Raw genomic sequence first — 14,198 nt, forward strand, 5'->3', positions numbered from 1 at the left:
ATGAAGTCTTTTGCACACATAATGAAGTGACATGGATTTACTCTATTAACATTTTTCTTTGTTCAAGTAAGAATTGGAATCGATTTGAAGGTTCTCCCACACTATCTTGTGCCTTTGAGTTTACCATATGACTTCTTTAAGGAAGAAGAAGTGACCAGCACGTAATCAATGCTTGATTCATTCACCATTTTCTATGTATTGATAGATTTTTACATTACTACCAACATCAGGTAAAGGCTAGGTTTGCTGACTTGTTCAACTTGCCTAAAAATAAGGAGATTGAAAGCAAACAATCCTTTTCAACACAGCTTCTCTATGGCTATTATCCAAATAGTGGTATTCACATATGCAATTTCATAGTACTTTTTGAATGTCAAATACTTTGAAAAGACTGAATATCTGTTACAGCTAAGTATATATTTCTGGTAAAAAACACTATAAGAAGAAATACTTCTCAAATTATGCACACTTCTTTGGTTGGTTTGCTTTAAAAATGATATGACAGTTCTCAGACCCCCTCGTGGACTCCTCTTGTGAGTACACTTACCTTACATTGCTCCCAGAGTTTTCAATATGGTCTTCAGTGATCTTGTCTTGCCATTTCTTTCCTAAAATGAGAACACAACAATCTTTATGAGTATTTAGGAGCTAGAAATGCTTTACCAAATCCTAGGTGCCATTTATGCTGCAATAATTCACCAATTGATTCCCTTTTCACCTTCTGCATAAATGACCAAAATAAACATGAGTTCTCGATTTGATTAATTTTAGAAACGTCATTATTACCTATAGAAGCCAGGTTTCTGAGGACTTCCAGCATCACATCTCTGTAAAGGTTCTTCTGGGAAGGATCCAGCAAAGCCCACTCCTCCTTGGTGAAGTTCACAGCCACATCCTCAAAGGTCACTGAGATCTAAAATATCCCCCCCAAATGTATAGTGGAGGCCAGGAGAGATTGACAGCATGAGAAATCTATACTCAACATGCATGATGTTCATATGATTCCCTGGCCTCTCGATTAATTCCACGATTTGGTCCATCAAATCTTTACTGTACTCAACTTCTTCCAGCCATTCCAACACTAGAAATTGGCTACTCAGAAGGCAAACATCATAGTGATTTATACCTTTTCTTTGGTGAGTTCACAGGAAGTAAGACAGGCTCCCAGATTACTCCTAACTTCTTTATTGATTGCATCTCTATTACATGTCCTAGAAACGTGTTGTGTGGTACAGAGCTAATATAAGCTCTTTTGATAGTACTTATGTTTAGAAAACAAAGGTGATGAGTAGGAAATTGCAGGAATCATGAAACTAAGAGATGCTGCCAATTACAGTGGCTCCCTGGACCTACAAAGTTAATATAGACAACATGGTATTTACTGATGTCTTGTTTCCTCTGAAAGTCTATTGTTCCATACTTAAAGAAATGCCTAGAACCAGCCCCCACGCACACCCTCTGGGCATGGGGTCACTAAAAAGATACCTTCACAGACAACATTGAGACAAACTTCCACACAGGTTGTCATAATGCATTAGCTGGAGATTGAGCTCATCCTGTGTGATTACACTGAGAACAACTAGAAGTTTGCAGGTACTTTACTCCAGAACAAATTTAGTTAACTAGCTTACTATTAAATGGCCAAAACAAACATGAGTTCTCAATTTGATTAATTTAATTTATTTATTAATAAACACAACAATTTGATAATTTCCTGTGGTTACTGTCAAACCAGAATGGGGGAAGTGAAAGATGGCACATGTCTTAGAAATAACTCAATGACCCAAAAATGTCCCCTTGTCCAAACAACAGCCTTACAAAATTTTATAACTCTCAAAACAATCTTCTTAATAAACAGAAGGCACTACATTTCTAAGTCTCATAGCAGCAAGGCATGTTCAATGATTGTCAAACTCTTCTTAACAGCAGCCGGTTCACTACCATAATGTAGTCATGAGACACATACCAATGTTCTGCTCAAGGACATTTTGATCAATGTTGGGCTTTATGTGCAATGGTTGTCTGTTGTGAAAGAGATTCATCGTGCCTGCAGCAATGGTGGTGCCAACAAACCTAAGGGAGAAGATCACCCAGAGTGTGGTCAAGCAACAAGTCTGTAGCCCAGATTCCTGAACTATCCCACACAGTCTGGGTGTGAAACAGGCCACCACTCACATCTGTAAGCATGCTAGGATGTCTGCACCATGATGGAACAGGCAAAAAGAAAACGTCTCTGCCACTGACACAGAACCACACGCAAGGACTGAGAACATGCAGAACCACCCAAAACAATGAAGAATGCACATTTACACTCAGAGACATCAGCCCAACTCTGTCAGGACAATGATGCAGGCAGGAGGGCTTCATGGGCCTTCAACCCTTGGGAAGCACACTGAGGACTCTGGGTCACAGAAACACTGCACAGGACATAACCCACACCCCTACAAGTGCACCACCAGTGAAATCCCATGTATGCCCAAAGATCATGAGAGCAAAAGCAGAAATCAGATCAGGAGCAGGTGAAAAGCCTCCAGGGAAGGGGACATGAAACAAGACTCTCAACAGACACAGGGCAAAGTGGTGACTCAAGAGAAAATGTGACCATTTTGAAGGAAAAAAAAAACGTAAAAGTCCATCACAGGAAATTCATAGAGAATACCCGAGGTGTGCTGTATAGGTATCCAAGTCATTCAACACACATTTCAGAAAAGGAGCTAAAAGCAATTATTGAAACTGTCACTTCAAAAAACCAGAGAAAGAAGAGCAAGGTAAACCTAAATTAACCACAGGAAGGTAACAGAGAAGGTGTGGATGAAACCCCAATCAGGAAATCCACAGTCAGCAAAATCAACTTCTTCATGAACATCAGCATCTCTGATAAACTGACATAAGGCTAAGAATACAGAGGACAAGGACTGGGGATGTGGCTCAGTGGAAGAGTGCTTGTCTATGCCCTGGGAAAAACTGGGTTCAATCCTCACTGACACAGAAAAAGAAAGAATTAAAAGTGTAAATTATACAATAACATTAAAGAAAAAAGCAAAGAGGACTGAAAACCTACTAACAGATTTAAAATTGTCATCGTCCACAATGCATTGGGACTTCAAGATTATCTTAAATGTGCTTGACAAAAATTAGGCAACTTGCAAAAACTGGACCATTTCAGTGAGAGAGACAGTTTTTTTATTTTTACACACAAGGGGAAATACACAAAATAGATGAGCATATGGCTGCTGAAAAAAATAGACTCAATAACTAATTACTACTACAAAAGGTAAGGCAAGGCTCTAACATCACAAACAGGCTTCCATGAGACACATAAAAACTGCCACCAATTTTCTACATTTTTTCCAGAACATAGAAGCTCAGTTAAAATCTTCTAATTCTTTCTGAGGCATAAGTTACCATATTATCCAAATTAAATGGATCAAGAAAAGTATTAAATAGAAAACTATGAATGATGCTCATAATCACAAATGCAAAATTCAATCATGAATGCAAAAAACTCTATGATTAAGTCATCACACTTCAGGTGTCTATAAAAATGATGTGAAAATTATGGGCACAGGAACCCTCACTACAGTGACTACAGCATCCATATCCAGAACTGCCCAAAGCTAGATGCAAGGAAGATGAAGATGCGTCTTTCAATACTGAATGGACAAGCTGCAGTTTGGCCACCTCAAAGAACATCACCCAGAAAACAAGCTCTGCAGCCTGGAAAGATACAGCACCCTTAAAGGCAGACTGGAAAGTGAGAGAAGCCAGTTTGAAATGGCCAAGTGCAGTAAGATTCCAAGTCAAGAACATTCTGGAATGAACATTATAGATGCACTAGCAGAACTGATGGGTGCCAGGGACTCAGGGAGCACAGAGGGAGGAAGGAATGAGAGGAGTGATGAACAGGTGGAACACAAGATTCCCAGAGCAGTGAAACTCTTCTGTACATTTTCTTGTATACTATGTGACACACAAAGTCACATCACACAGAGGAGGAACCTAAGGTAAATTGTGAACTTTGGCTTATGATAACGTTTTGCTTCATCCATTCTCTTTATCAAATGTTCAACCCTGGTTTAGTAACTAACAAACATCATACACCAATGGAATATGTTGAAAACAGTGGAGACTATCGGCTGGATAGAAGGGGTATTCGATACTATGAGTAATGGCACATTTAATTTTCACCTTGATTGGATTAAAAGATACAGTGATTAATAAGCTTTGGGGTGTGTCCATGAGGGTGTGTCTACAAATGACTGGCATGTGGAACAGCGAATCAAACTGGAGAACCTCCTTAAGCTAGGCAGCACCATCCAATAGGATAGTGTCTTGGGAGGCACAAAAGTTGGAAGAAGAAGGAAGCAGCAGCAGAGCAAGCTCCTTTCTTCTCAATGGGTTCTTGATGGCTGCTGCAATGGTCTGAGGATATCAGACTCTGCCTACCTCACTCTCCCAAAGTGGACTCTGCCTGTGATTCTCCAGGGAGTTTCCAGAACCTTTGGTCTGGACTAGGGCAGCACCACTGATCTCTCTTGTTCTGAGGTTTCAGCCTCTTGGACTCTGCAGCTACTACTTCTCAAGCTCTCCACTCTGCAGACGGCCACTCTGGACATCCAGCTTCAGGTCAAGTAGGCCAATCTAATAAGTCCCCCTTTTATAACCACACTTCGTGTTGATGCTGTTCCTCTAGAAATCATTGACTAACAAACTATAAGTCTAAAATTGCTCTGAAAAACAAAATTGATTTAATAAGGAAATGAATGAACTACCATGCCATAAACTTTAACAAATATAAACATAAGAAACAATATTACATAATGAATACCTTTCCTAAATAATAATGCAAAAAATAAAGCAAAGAAGAAAAGTCATAGTTACAAATTTCAAAACTATGGACGAAAGCAACGAAATTGATTTTCACTACTATTTCCATCTGTAAAGAAACTGGATGATAAAACTTTTTTTAATATATATTAATTCTTTAGTTCTAGCTGGGCACAATTTTTTTAATTTAATATTTATGTGGTGCTGAGGATTGAACTCAAGGACTCAAGCATGCTAGGTGAGCGCTTTTTCTCTGAGCCACAATCCAAACCCCTGGATGATAAATCTGTAAAAGGTATTCTAACTTCTGGTGTGGTGGTGTGCACCTGTAATTTCAGCCACTAGGGAGGTCAAGGCATGGAACTGCCAAGTTGGAGGCTCTCTCTACAATTTAGCAAGACACCCAGAAATTTTGTGAAACTTGGTCTTCATCAACAATAAATGGGGGGACTGGGATTGTAGCTGAGTGGCAGAGCACTTGCTAGCATGTATGAGGCACTGGGTATGATCCTTAGCACCACAGATAAATTAACAAAAATAAGGTATTCTGCCCCTCTACAACTATACAAAATAAAAATAAAAATAAATAGGTACATAATAAATAGGAAGGGCTGAGGACGTGCTCAGTGGTCAAGTGCCTCTAGGTTTATAACCCAGTAAAACAACTTCCCACCTCCAAAATGCTGCTCACACATTGAAATTCATTTTTTTGAGGACAACATAAGCATGATCAAGTCCCTGGCTTCAATCCCAGCACTCAATACATCAGCAAATAAGTAAACCCCAGTCTACAATACTAATTTTCTTGGGGTGGAGAGTAGCTCAGTAGTAAGAACTTGAAAGCCTTTGGTTCAATCCTCAACAGTCCATGTACACACACACACACACACACACACACAAGAACAAAAAAAAATCCTGAAAATATATGTAATGAGTGATAAAAAAGATTATAATACAAAAGATACACAATGAGAGGCAACAAAAATCAATGAAAAGACAACACACTTTCTTACAAAGGAGACAGAACTTGCCCATGATCTACACTCTTTGAAAAAACAAAGAGCATTTCAGTAAATTATGTGAAATTCAGGGCATGGATTATTGTGTTTTATGGGGTGAACTTCGAAAAACTATATCTAAAATGAAAATACTACACTGTATCTAAGACCAGTGAAAATATTGTACAGGACAGAGAGAGTAGAGAGAGCATTTATGTTACTCCCAAGTTTCATAAGCTAAAAGGCCAGCTCCCAAATGGGTAGCCCTAGGAGGAGGTAATTAGGAGGGAACAGGAATCAGGTGACATGGTGGGAGTGCTTGTGAGAGGATCAGCACCCTCACTGAGACATATATATCTCTCCTTTTCAGAAAACAGGTGTCATTTATTATTTCACCGATAAAGTATTCAGTGATTTTTAAATGATCACAGTTGGGTATTTTAGGTATTGCCATATTGTCCTTAAAACTTCCAATGAAGATGGGTGTGATGGTGCACATATGTAACCCCAGTGGTTCAGGGGTCAGAGGCCCAAGTTGATGTAGCAAGACCCTGACTCAAAAGGAAGAATCTAAAAGGGGCCAGGGATGTGGCTCAGTGGCTAAGCACCTCTGGGTTCCATTGCTGATACCAAAAAACACACAGCTAACATGAACCCGCCAAGTCCAGACAACAAGAGTAACAACAAACTGTCATTCCTGTCAAATTCATCAGCTTGTCAATGACTGTAACTAATTTACATAAAATCAAATTCATAAATTTATCCACCATAATTTTTGTAGAAATGGATTCATTTCCTGCAGCAATAATGGTAGACAGAGTTTCTCTGTATCTTAAGTGGCATTGTGGAATCTAGGACATGAATTTCAATTGGAAATCATTGAAAAGACAAGATCAAATCTAACCAATTTTCTATGCATACTCAGGGGTAGCAAAAGATAAATTAGATGTGTTTATTTATTTATTTATTTTTTGTTTGTTTGTTTTTCGGTTCTGTTCTTTTTCTTTGGTTTGGGATCAGAGATTAAACCCAGAGGAACTTTACTGATAAGTCACAACCCCAGACATAAGGCCTGGCTAAGTCGCTAAGGCTGTACTCAAGTTTACAATCCTACTGCCTAAGGCCCTGGAACAGCAAGGATCACAGGTGTGCACCACTGTACTTGGCTGTAATTGTTTTCACAATGGAAATGTAACTAGACTTTTAAAAATCTACTTCTTTCTTGCCTATTTAATAATAGTCCATCCCATTTGGCTCTGAAAAAATAGACCTGGGCCTCAAAATGTGAGCAGATCATTGCAAAGTGATACACAGAAAGCTTTGGTGCTGAGGGAGCACACGTGTCAGCTTCAAGGTGCAGGGAAGGTCCCTGACATCTGGGACATGCTCCCTCCTGGTCTTGCTTCCTGAAAGCCTCTAGGATCACCCTCCCAGGGACCTAGACCATGACTCCACTCTATGAGGCTTTTCAGGTTTGCACAGCTCTGCACTGGGGTGGGTGTTGCTTATGCTCTGGGAGAGGTGTCGCTCCTTCACACTGTGAGACTGAAAGGGCAGGAATCACTGGTGACCCGGACCCTCAACACCAGCATCCACAGGCTGACTGGCCACCTGTCTCCAAGGAATGGGAACAGAGCTTGGGAAAAACAAGGTCCCAAGGAAGTAGCTGTCTAGATGAGGCCTGTTCCAGGAGATTCCTCAGCCCAGAGCCCCCAGCAGCTTCCCTGAGAGGCTGCACCCCACACCTCAGGCTGTCCTCTAGGAGGAACTGACCCAGGGCCTGAAGTTCTGTTCACCCTGCAGGGACCAGGGCAGCTGTGGGCACCTTGTGGCAGCTCCAGGAGAGGACAGTGGCTGAGGACATAGGACCCTGTGAGGCGTCCAAAGGGAACCTCTGCCCAAGAAATCTGACATGGTGTCTACACCTAAGGAAGATAAAGGGAGAAGCACAAGATTTTTACAGCTGTGAACTCAAGTTCTCTATACAGTTGCATCTACATCAAAGAACCTTCAGAGTATTTGACTTGGCTAACCAGACCACCATGAGGGTAGAAAGGCAGGATCCTGTATGGAGAGCAAAAATTATCTTGGGCTATCTTAAGCCCTTTAATAGCCAATTATCTTAATTTCTGTATCAGACCACAATTCTCAAAACTATTAAATTTCTCAGAATATATAACTACCCTTACCAGATATCTAGTCCCTACCATCTACCAAAGTAAGAATGTAATAACAACAGACAGAAGAAATTTCTTTTTTCTTCCTTTCTTTCTGTAGCCCACCAGTCTGATGATCCTACCAATGTAATTGGTTAATGTAGTGATACACAGTTTCTTTTATAAAAGTTCATGTAGGCCATGCACAGTGCCACACAACTGTAATCCCAGTAGCTTTAGAGGATAAGGTAGGAGGACTGCTAAATTCAAAGTCAGTCTCAGCAATTTAGTGAGGCCAGAAGGAACTTGATGAGATCATGTCTCAAAATACAATCTAAAAAGGACTGATTGTGGCTCAGTGATTAAGTGCCCCAGGGTTTAACCCTTGTCTTTCAGGGTGGGACACATACATCATTTAGGGTCACTTGAATCCATGTTCCTGACTATGGTCATTAATATTTAAATCAAAATGAACTATTCTCCATAGCTGGGATTGCCAATGCCTTTAATGTCAACAGCTTGAGAAACTGAAGCAGGAGGGTCAGGACTTACAGGCCAGGCTGGGCAACATAGCCAGACCCCATCTGAAAATCAAATTTAAAGAGGTGGGGATGAAGAACAGAAGAATGAATCAAACACTATTATCCTATGTGCACATATGACTACAGGACTGGTGTGAATCCACATCAAGTACAACCAGAAAAAGGAGCAGTGACACTCTATTTATGTGTACTGTGTGAAAATGCATTATAATGCCATGTATAACTAATAAAAACAAATTTAAGTAAATAAATGATTTATGTCAAATTGGGGCAGGGGGGCTTGGAACATAACCCAAGATTCAATATCCCTGGTTCTATGTACAAATGCCTTTTTCCTTTTAAAGTAATTATTTTGACCAAACACAGGGAACTGTTAAGTGATTATTCTTTCCTCTCAAGTATAATAATCACAAATAGAAAACAAATGCTTTCAAAAGTGTTCTTCTTACCAGGGACACAGGATTTGTTAGAATGGCCTTAGGCCTGAGCCTAAGCAACTCCATTTTAGAAGACCTGCAGTTTCACCAGGAACATCCACAGATCCCTCCAGTAAGGCCTCAAACAAGTTCCTTCCCCTCACCCTGATAAAGAGAGTGAAGCCTCTGGCAGTCTTTCCTTGCCTGATAAGAGGGAAAGGCAAGAAGATCAGGGTGGAGATGATCCCAGGGTAAATGATGTCACTGAGAAATAGGGTGGTAGCTGATAAGGATTGAAAGCATGATCAAAAGCCCCCAAATTTAGTATAAATGATAGAGCTGATGAGCAGGAATTCAGCCAACAGAAACAAGGATGCACTCGAGCTGGAGAGTCTGATGAGGACCTGACATCCCATCACTTGGCATCTTTCCTGAGCCTCTGCAAGATCCTCACCATTCTCAAACTCTACTGCCTCATCTGGACCTTGGTGAGAGCTGCACCTCCTCCCTAGGACCCCCTCCTCAACTGGTCCTCTGCTCCACACCAGGAAATACTTGCCTTGGTTCCAGACCTGGTCACCGAGGTCTGAGTGAGTGTGCATCTGCTGGACTCACAGCCTAAGATATAAGATCTTTGAACTTAGCATGCAGAGGGAATGTCATTAGCTTATCATAATTAAATGTGTTTTCCAGTGCTTAGAATGAATCTAGAATTCTTTGCTGTGAATTAATTAACCTAGAATTGTTGCAGTTAGGGTGATAAACAAGTCAAGATGGCACCTGGCTTTTAGCCAAAAGAAGTAGTGGTTGAGAAGTAAGGCCAGCAAGCCATTAAGATGATAGAGATTCCTTAATGAGTGACTGCTGTGTCTAGATTATGTCAATTAAGTTAAGCTGTGTGTAATCATGAAGATGATGATTCCTTATTGGTTAACTGTTATACCTAGTTTTTGTTAACTGAATACACAGCTTGTTCTTAATTATGTAGATACCCCAACTGTCCTACAATAAACGGCTCCCACTCCTGCTGTATCCACCTTCACAAGTTGATCTTCACCCCCCAGTTAGTTTGCTGCTTCCAGGCTGTGGCACATTTTGCTGTGAATTGATTATGTCTATGGCAATGCCTAGCATTAAGGATTGTTGTTTTCTTGATTAAGAACCTATATAGTTCAACTGTATTAAGTAATTTGAGTGAATAGAGCATTGAAAGGGGCACAAGTGTGTGGACATTCTTTATTTCTCCCCTTGACTGCATAAGTCACAGTTTTGCCCCCTCCACACAGCCCTGTAATCCCAGGAACTTTGGAGGCTGAAGCAGAAGTGAAGCCAGATTTACAGATAGGTAGTTAGGTAAATTGGGTCTAATATTGTGAAACATAAATAAAACAGAGGCCCTTATAGAGAATGGAGTCCTGGAAACCAGAGCAGCAATTGAAATGTTAATGTCCGCAAGGCAGGAATCCATTCTAAGGAACTGATAATCATAATCCAAAATCCACCCCAGGCCGTTCCTGCCCTGATTACTCCTCCAGCCCACCAATCTCCCACCTTTTGGACCTTCCCACCTGCATTCTATCACTGCAACATAATGAGAAACAAAGTGTGGGAAAGCGGAAAGAAGACTTTAGCTATAAAAGAGGGAAGACCTCCCCCTTACAGGGATTCCACCTCTTGGGTCCCCTTCTTCCTGCGGGGAGAAGTCTTTTCTGCTGTCCTTTAATAAACCTCTACTTTCCACTCTACACTTGCCTCAGCGTGCTTCTCTGGTGTTATACTTCAGCATTCGGGGAAGCAAGGACTCGTCACTGGTAAACAGCGGTAACAGAAGGATCACAGGTTGGAGACCAGCTTCCACACCAAGTGGGTGCAGCTCTCAAAATTCAGTAAAAGTGGAGGCTGGGGATGTGGCTGATAAAGCTCCCCGAGTTTGGGTCCCCAATTAAAAGAAAAGAACTATTCTCTCCAATATTTCATTAGATGAAAAGTGACAATTAGCGGACGGTGTCCATTTGGACCAAGTGGGAAGAACGAACGTCTGGCCGAGCTGTGAGCTGGAGGGAAGGTGGGGTTTAGAAGGGAGGAGGCGCCTGCAATTTGGAGGACCTACAGCAGCCTCCCTTGGAGCTCCACTGGGAGAAGGAGGGTGCATGTGTGGCCCTGCTTCCTCCACGTTGGGAAGAGTGGGTCGGGCCACCAGTAGGGAGCAAAGGGGACACCAGGGACCTGAGCCGCCCTTCCAAACCCAGGGAACCAGGGGACAGGGTCCAGGGCCACCCTCCAGCGGGCACTCTGCCACGCTCAGCAGCTCACCTCAAAAACCCAAAACCCAGCTCACCCCACGACACCAAGGGACAGGGCCACGACTCCGCTGCGCTCCCCAGCTCACCCGGGCACCTGGCCCCAAGGCGGGTGGTGACGCGTGCCTTCTGCCCTGGTCGCAAACTCACCATTTTTGTCTTCTGTGGTGACCCGGCGTCCTCTCGAGGAAACTCCAGGCACCCGAGACGGGGATGGGGGGGGGACACAGGCAGAGCAGAGTCACCTGAGTCCCTGGAGCAGAGAACTCTTGGCTTGAAGGATGAGGAGGGGAGTCGCTGAGGAAGAAACGCTCGCGAGATTGTGGAAGCCCGCCCTTCCTCTCCCTCTGCGCACTGATTGGGCAGTTCCCCCAGCATCCGGGATGGACGGCCTCCAGGCCCGCCTCTGCATCGTGATTGACATGCAACAACATCCAATCACTGGCTGAAATTGGGTAGAGTGACAGATGCTTGGCCCCAGCCCTTTTCAGGCAGAGCTTTTCAGCTGTGCTGGGAACTAATCCAGGTGGGAAGCCTTGGCTTAGCCTCTGGTGCAGAGGTGACACCTGGCGCTGAGCTAGGCTTCAGCCATAGAGTGCGTTCTGAGCATGGCGAGCCCCTGGGTTTAACCTCAACACAAAAACAAAGCACAGCTTCTCAGGGAGGGTGAGGCTGGAGGAGCCCAAGGTCAGGTCAGCGTCTGCAAACAATGAGACCCTCTCTTTTTATTTTATTTTTTTTAAGTTGTAGATAATACAATCTTTATTTATTTCTTTTTATGTGGTGCTAAGGATCGAACCCAGTGTCTCATGTGTGTGAGGCAGGCATTCTACCACTGAGGTACAACCCCAGCCCCGAGAGACCCTCTCTTAAAATAAAATGAAAAGGGTGGGGATGTAGCTCAGTGGTCCAGGTCAAGCCCCACTGGGTTTATTTTATATATATATATATATATACCTCAGGCAAATTAGAAAGACACGGTCTCCATATTTTTGAAACACTCTTTAAAGATATCATATATATCCCACATAAATATGATATCTACTAATGAAAACAATTTGAAAATTATTTTAGTAATTCTCATTACCTCATGGCCTCTGATCTTTGAGGAGGCAGCCTGAGCTATAAAAGGAAACATCTGGGGTTCAGGCTGTGGCTCAGTGTTCCATCCCCAGCAGAGAAAGGGGTGGGTTGGTGACAGGAGTAAAACATCAGGAATGAAGGGTCAGCATGGATCAGCAGAGAAACTTGTTTGGACTTGTTTGGACTTTGCAGTAACTCAGTGACTTTTTAGTGCTGGTCACAAGATGACCAGAGAGTGTGTCTATGTTAGATAAGTGGATGATATAACCTTTTTGAGTGTGGATGATGTAACCTTCTAAGTTGTGGTCATAGGATGATAAAGTAGTCAGGCAGTATGCTTATGTTAGATAAGTAGGTATGAACAACTTGTAAAGTATATAAGCGCGGGGGAAACTCCATGTAATTGCTCACAACTAACTCTCGTCGCCTGAGAGTAAGATCGTGCAGTTGTGTGCCAGCCACCTCGTGTATTGCTTTGTGTGGTGTGCGAATAAACCAGCATTTCAAAAGGCAATCGAGTTCGTGCTTGGTGTTCGCGTACGTCGCGGTCCGGGGTCCAGTGCAGATATCCGGAAGGGAACTCCTGGTAACCAGACAAGGCTGAGAAGCTGCTCGTGACAGTTGGAGGGGAGGCAGGCAACCCTCTCAAACAGCAATGTGCAGCGGAAATAAAATGGGCGCCTTGTGCTCAATGTAGATAGTCTACATTCTACAATTATCAATTCTTTTGTACAGACCTGACTCTGCTGATCCCACAAGTCTCCTCTGCTGTTTGCCCTAAAAGCAAAAAGAAAAGGTGTTGATTGAAAGCAGGAAAGGAAGTTTGACCAGTGCAGCTACACCAGGGAGACAAGGAAACCCTCTCCTTACCCTGTGTTTAGGTGCTGACAAGGACTGTGAGATTTTCAAGAAAGGGAAATCATTGTCATGAATGTATAGGGGAAATTGTATGTAGGAGTTAATATTAATTGTAAAAGAATAATATCATATTATTATTGCAGTAGGTGATATGCAAGTAATATCATAATATATAGAATTGTATTAGGTTAGGCTTCAGGCATCTGTAGTCTCATAACATGTCTGTGAGCTCAAGCTCATTTGCCTCCTTGAAACATGTCATTCCATTGCACAGACTGACCTCATTATTTTCTCTCAGTATAAAGTCCCCCTTTGTGAACTCTTTTTATGTGAAGGTTTCAGATGCACCAACATTTTCAAGAAAAGCCACAAGCCCATCTGCATCCTGCCTAGGAAGCAATGTACCCCCAGAAGCTGACCCAGTGCTCTCAGCTTCCTGGGTTTCAACTGATAGTTAAACCAGAAAGAAATGATAACCCTGCTCAGCTCTGCCAGAAAGCCCGCATATAAAACATAAAAATGTGTCACTTGGGGCCAATACACCCTGCCATATTAACCCCAATAATGGAAAGTATATACCATTTTATTCTCTTCTCTTAAGTTGGACTTTGTGAAGTCTTTCACATCCTGCACAGTGTCTCACATTCATTCTACCCAACAATTTTGCCCATGGACCAGGGGGGCTCTTGTGTAAAAAGTGTGGAAACATGGGCACATAGCTGCCCAGAGCTGAGAATTGAATCCCAGGTGCTTTTATTGTTCCCCATGTGGAGATTCAATTGATGGTGTGGGCACTTTAGCACTGAGCTACATCCCCAGCCCCCCTTTTCATTGTGGTTCAAAGAAGGTGGGTGGGAGCATAAGTGTGATGGATCTGAGAAAATAACCCTAGATGGTGACTCCAACCTGTTATCAGACCAATGAGGAAATAAGAAGTACAAGCATGGTGGTGCAGGACTGTAATCCCAGCCTCTCAGGAGGCTGAGACAGGAGGATTGATTGCTCAAGCCAGCATCAG

At 42.5% G+C, this 14,198-nt stretch overlaps 1 protein-coding gene across 3 annotated transcripts in view; it reads right to left on the reverse strand.

Annotated features, from left to right (window-relative positions):
- Positions 1 to 14,198, reverse strand: part of LOC139703477 (zinc finger protein 124-like) — a 53,965-nt gene that overhangs the window by 12,796 nt on the left and 26,971 nt on the right. For all 3 annotated transcript variants that reach the window (XM_071606955.1, XM_071606956.1, XM_071606954.1), the window contains exons 2-5: positions 13,060 to 13,099; positions 11,390 to 11,645; positions 787 to 913; positions 548 to 608 (exon numbers count right to left, since the gene is read on the reverse strand). In XM_071606955.1, coding sequence (XP_071463056.1) covers positions 548 to 608; positions 787 to 913; positions 11,390 to 11,617 — 416 coding nt within the window. In that variant the 5' untranslated portion in view covers positions 11,618 to 11,645; positions 13,060 to 13,099. The remainder of the gene's footprint in view (positions 1 to 547; positions 609 to 786; positions 914 to 11,389; positions 11,646 to 13,059; positions 13,100 to 14,198) is intronic.

The sequence above is a fragment of the Marmota flaviventris genome, chromosome Y (assembly GCF_047511675.1).
Source record: "Marmota flaviventris isolate mMarFla1 chromosome Y, mMarFla1.hap1, whole genome shotgun sequence".
Classification (NCBI taxonomy): domain Eukaryota; kingdom Metazoa; phylum Chordata; class Mammalia; order Rodentia; family Sciuridae; genus Marmota; species Marmota flaviventris.